The sequence below is a fragment of the Pocillopora verrucosa genome, chromosome 8 (assembly GCF_036669915.1).
Source record: "Pocillopora verrucosa isolate sample1 chromosome 8, ASM3666991v2, whole genome shotgun sequence".
NCBI classification, from domain to species: Eukaryota; Metazoa; Cnidaria; class Anthozoa; order Scleractinia; family Pocilloporidae; genus Pocillopora; species Pocillopora verrucosa.
The window spans coordinates 1155846-1161042 of record NC_089319.1 but is presented as its reverse complement, the minus strand read 5'-3'; the positions used below and the strand labels follow the sequence as shown (position 1 = coordinate 1161042).

The window sequence follows — 5197 nt, the reverse complement described above, 5'->3', positions numbered from 1 at the left end:
AAACCTTGACCAGGCTGGTCAATACAACTTCCGGCTCTTATTCGAGGAGTGCTGTAAACAGGAAGTTGAGAAGGAAGCGGGGGGGGGGGAGGGGGGGGGGAGGGGGGAAGGTGTGGAGACGCTAGCTCATCAGAACATTATGCTACAAAGAAATACGGAGCCCGAAAATGCAAGATCGACTAGTTATTTTATCACTGACTGGTCTTTTCGTCTTTCAAGTGACCTCATGCGACCGGCAGTCTTTTAAAGGATTTATATTCTCTTTGGGCGAATATACGACTTGATATTGAAACACTGGTCTCAAATGAGGCTCGATAGACGGTGAATTGAAAGAGTATCTTGAGCGGTGAGAAAGGTGTCTTCGAGAGATAACTGAATAAGGTGAAATTGCTGGGTCAAGTCTAAATATAGTTTTCGGTGTGAAATAGAGTCAGAATGGTGAAGAGGGACGAACACTTCAGCGGAAAATTTTGTGGAGTGTTCCCCCCGTATTGAGTCTAGTGGAATGACAATACAACTTCATCAGTTCATCGACTGATTATTATTTTGAACAGAATGTGTTCAGGCAGCGCTTAACTTCCTGAGAAACTCACGCCACTCAAAAGTGGCACGCTTCCAATTTACATAATCAGTGATGACAAAGCAATTGATATTTAAAGACGCGTCGATCAGTAGTTTTATCAGTTCATCAGGTGAGCAGCGAAGGAGAGAACGTTTTCTTTCGAGGAACTTCCGCATTGATCAGTAAAGGTTTTGGAATCCGCTCTTATTCACAGCGATAGAAATCGTATAACAAGTATGGAAGGTAAGTCCTCAGGATGTTAGATTTTCAGTACGATTCATTGTTTCAGTTCATCACTTCGCATTGAATTTTAAAGATGTCAACTTGATGTACATTCTCCAATGTATTTCGCAACTGTCTTTCCTGGAAATGGAGCGATCTTGTGTTCTAAGAATTTGACATGATTTCGGGAATGTTTGTGATGTATTTGAACACAAATCTAAAGTTATGTAACATTGGGCCGGAAAAAAAATTAAACAGATTTTAAGTGTTTTTTTTAGAGTATTTCACTATAAAAAATTGCGATAAAACATTTCTTAAAATCATTTCAAGATTAAAAAAAATTGCTAAAAAGCGACGACGTTTCGACGTTAGCTGAACGTCATTATCAAGTCAAAATAAGTTAGTGATTTTTGCTCTATTGTAAACAACGAATTACGGTTAGATCGCACCATGGTTAGATCGCTCCCAGTTAGATCGCTCCAATCAAAGGTTAGATCGCTCCACTCGAAAGTTAGATCGCTCCATCAGTATAAGTTACTTCGCTCCTAACATGAGTCACTTCGCTCCATGTAGAAAACTAAGGTAAAGGTAGCAAAACTAAGCTATCTAAATTTACAATTCATCAAATGACGTGTATATCTTACTTAACAATCGATTAATATCGCTCGCGCGCCCTTGAAATAAATCTGAGTTACGCAGAGAGAACAAATGAAGCCTCATGTAACGGACTCACGAAGTGTAACCACGATCATTTATTCCATCATCGCTATACTTCTAGTCACCTCTATATATATATAAATATATAGGTGGTTAATCTGATAGACAGAGTGAATACGATGTACTCGAATCGTCACAAGACACATCATCACCTATGAACTTTAAAGATCATTGCTAAGCAATACTTCACATTACAACATGAAACGAAGTACCTTGTTGGTAGCGAAGTAACTTATTTGATGGAGCGATCTAACTTTCGAGTGGAGCGATCTAACTTTTGGTTGGAGCGATCTAACTTTTGGTTGGAGCGATCTAACTGGGAGCGATCTAACCATGGTGCGATCTAACCGGATACCGTAAACAACACACTGCTTATTAACAATTGACGGCTTGATTTCTATATTTAGTCACCTTGAATATCCAATGAGTGTTATTGATTCTGCTATCAAAAAGTTTCTTTTTCTAAATTCCTCAGCGAACAAAGCAGAAAGAAACAATGATGATAGTAGCACAGTAAGAATTAGTCTTCCTTTTAAAGATCAAGTGGCCGCTAATGCGGTTCGTAAGCGGTTACGCGATCTTAGCCATAAGATTGGCCCTACTTTGCAACCAGTTTTCGTGAGCAAGAAATTGGGGCAAGACCTCAGACCCAAAGAAATCAAGCCGTCAATTGTTAATAAGCAGTGTGTTGTTTACAATTTTTCATGTGATCTGTGCGATGCAGATTATGTCGGGTATACAGCCCGACACCTTCATCAACGCATTGCTGAGCACAAAAATTCGGCAATCGGTAGACATTTCTTAGAAGCTCATGGTAACAACAACCTTTTGAGAGAAAGCCAATTCACGGTTTTAAGAAAGTGCCAGAGCAAATTTGATTGCTTAGTATTTGAAATGCTCTTCATTAAGAAACTTAAGCCCAATTTAAATATTCAGACGGACTCCATACGTGCGAAACTCTTTGTTTGATATTTTCTCACGTTACAATTTTTCTTAATCAGCTATTGTTGTTTTTTTTTTTTTAGTATTTATAGAGCAAAAATCACAAACTTATTTTGACTTGATAATGACGTTCAGCTAACGTCGAAACGTCGTCGCTTTTTAGCAATTTTTTTTAATCTTGAAATGATTTTAAGAAATGTTTTATCGCAATTTTTTTATAGTAAAATGCTTTTCAAAATCACTTCTTGTTTTTTAGAGGAGAGCAATAAATTTTCTTGGGCTTGACGCATCCCAGTGTCTTGATAAGAATCTTGGATTATCCGAGCGTATTCGCAAATGTTTAGCCATGCTTAGGTGGAGGCAAATAATTTTTTTTTGGTATAAAAAACAGGAGAATACAAGGTGACTTTAGTGGTGTACAGTGGTGTTCCTGATCCTGTTTGGTCGGTTCGCCCTCTTCATGGAAAATTTAAGGAAATGAAACATCTTCTCGACGACGCAAGGACCAAAGGTGTCGCCTACCGTCACCAGAATCTCCCTGCTATTCTTGGATACAAAGGTTTTCTGGTATATGAACCAGGAGCTGAGCATGCAGAATTGATGTTAGGCAGGGAGACAACCGCCCTTCAAAAGCTTCTGCTTAGCACCATGCCAGAAGGATTGATAAATAATGACTTGCACCACAGGATTCAGCAGGCCATCGATTCAGGAGCTATCTCTCCTAACTTGAACGTGCCTTCTTCGCACGCTCCCAGCACTGGAGACGTTAAAAAAGACGTCGATGTGATAGAGCATTATGCACCTAAATATAACCCAGAAAGGTGGAACAAATCCGATCTAATCCGTACGTATAACAACTGCTACAACTACGCAAACCAAAAAATCACCAACAGCTTTGCCCAGCCTGGTTATGCAAGCGGCCATGCCATTACAGATATTACTCCAGCCGAGGCCACCAAGGCCTGTGAAAGCGATGGTTTGGTGAAGATGGATGTGGATCCTAGTGCGCCTGTGCCTGAAGCACCACCACAGCCCAACTGCCTAATTGCATTGATGGTCCAAGAAGGTAGGGAACAAACCCTGATTTGTTGAGTTCCCAAAAACATTGATATTTTGGGTAAATCACCCAACCAGTCATACTAAAACACAACAGCATGGGGATCGTATAATCTCCCCAAGATAAACTAAGAAACGGACATTTAATACAGGTAACCACCTCTAGCAAAATCAAGCCCATTTTGGCACATTAAGTGGACGCGGAAATTTCATTGCAAATTTTACATGCTTCATAAACATTAAAAAGTACATTAGTATTGATGACGCTCAGACCTCTATCTTCTTTTCGCCATTTTTTCTATATTTTTCAGGCGTAGATTTTCATTGTTACCGCTTGGATCAGGGTGGATTATGGTCCCAGAAGCCTGGACAAACTGCTGTGACTAACAAGGATGGAAAGGGAAACACGATCACTGATCCAAGGAAAGCGGTCCCCCTGCCTTACGGTCCACAGTACAAATTTGTCACTTTTATGAAGATCTTTACCAACATTATTGATGGTCCAATTACACCACCTTAGTCAGATTAATTTTTCAACTACACATTTGCCGCACCTAAACTTCTGCATTACAAGAAGTTATTTTCTTTCTTGCTATTTAGTCAATTAGTGAATCATATTTTGGTGAATTACTCTCAAATTTAGCAAGTTTTTTTTAACTTTACGTGATTTTAGAGACAAAAATAGTGTGTGTGTTGAATTATTTTTCATAGATTGGGCTGCCCTAGCATATGTTTGCCATGCACAGCGAATGGTGACGTCAATTTTTTTATAGTTTTATTTCTCGGGTTTTATCCATTTTCTTGCAAGTTTTAAAAAGAAAAGTAACACGTTGACTTTTCTTGATTCATTTCAGATGAACTTAACAATCATTTTCGATTCCAGTATAAGTTAAGTTGATTCCAGTCCATGGGTTCATTATCATTGTGGGACTAATGAACTCAAAAGGAGAAGTATCGAGCTAAAAGGTTCTTAGATAAAGGCTCTTAGCCTCCAAGGAAAGAGAGATATTGTGTAATGATTTAGTCAAATAAACTGTTCCTGACTGTCACAATTTTTTTTCTTCTTCTTTGTTTGTCCTAAAAGATAATAGACATCGTCACTCGAGGGCACAAAGGGGGGGGGGGATTGGTTGCGCTTTAAAATATTCTTTCGTTATGAATCGTTATGAGGAATTCATTTCTATTTGCCTTCTTAGATTAGATATTTATAATTCGATTTATAATGTTTGAAAATTAAGCTTTGCGAACCTATAATCACAAAACGAAGGCGAGAAACGAGAGTAAATTTCATACAGCAATAGAGAGGAGTTTGACCTCTCAAGAAAATCTAATGACCAGGCTTAGTTTTGTAATTAGTTGAATCAACAGATTATAAACTTGCTAGTTTATAATCCTTTGCTTCTGTACGTGTTAGGACTCTAATTAATGTTCATATGTAACAAGTTGAATCTTGAAAGTTCTCAAGTTTGTCGATTGAAGAACCAACAAAGTGACAGTCAGCTTTATTGTCACGTTCTTTATAACATCTAAATATCGCTCTTTGCGTGATCACAAGGTTCATGCTCTTTTGATACTCAGTTAGTCTACTCGTTATTACCAATCTTACCGTTTTTTGTTCGGATTCATTCATTGTTTATTTTTCGCTAAACAACTTGATTCACAAAGCTAATGAGCTACTTGTAGATCTTTAGAGTAACG

The 5197-nt window shown here is 38.3% G+C and overlaps 1 protein-coding gene across 1 annotated transcript; it reads left to right on the top strand.

The window, feature by feature from the left end:
* Positions 1-638: 638 nt before the first annotated feature.
* Positions 639-4551, top strand: LOC131787958 (uncharacterized). Its single transcript, XM_059105038.2, has 3 exons — positions 639-805; positions 2835-3509; positions 3811-4551. Exons 1-3 carry the CDS (start codon positions 799-801, stop codon positions 4017-4019), a joined length of 891 nt encoding a protein of 296 aa, XP_058961021.1. The 5' UTR covers positions 639-798; the 3' UTR covers positions 4020-4551.
* Positions 4552-5197: the final 646 nt, after the last annotated feature.

Excerpts from the sequence above, each read along its gene's own strand:
- LOC131787958 (XM_059105038.2), top strand. Across the intron at positions 3,510-3,810 it reads TGCATTGATGGTCCAAGAAG|GCGTAGATTTTCATTGTTAC; the intron begins GTAGGGAACAAA and ends TATATTTTTCAG.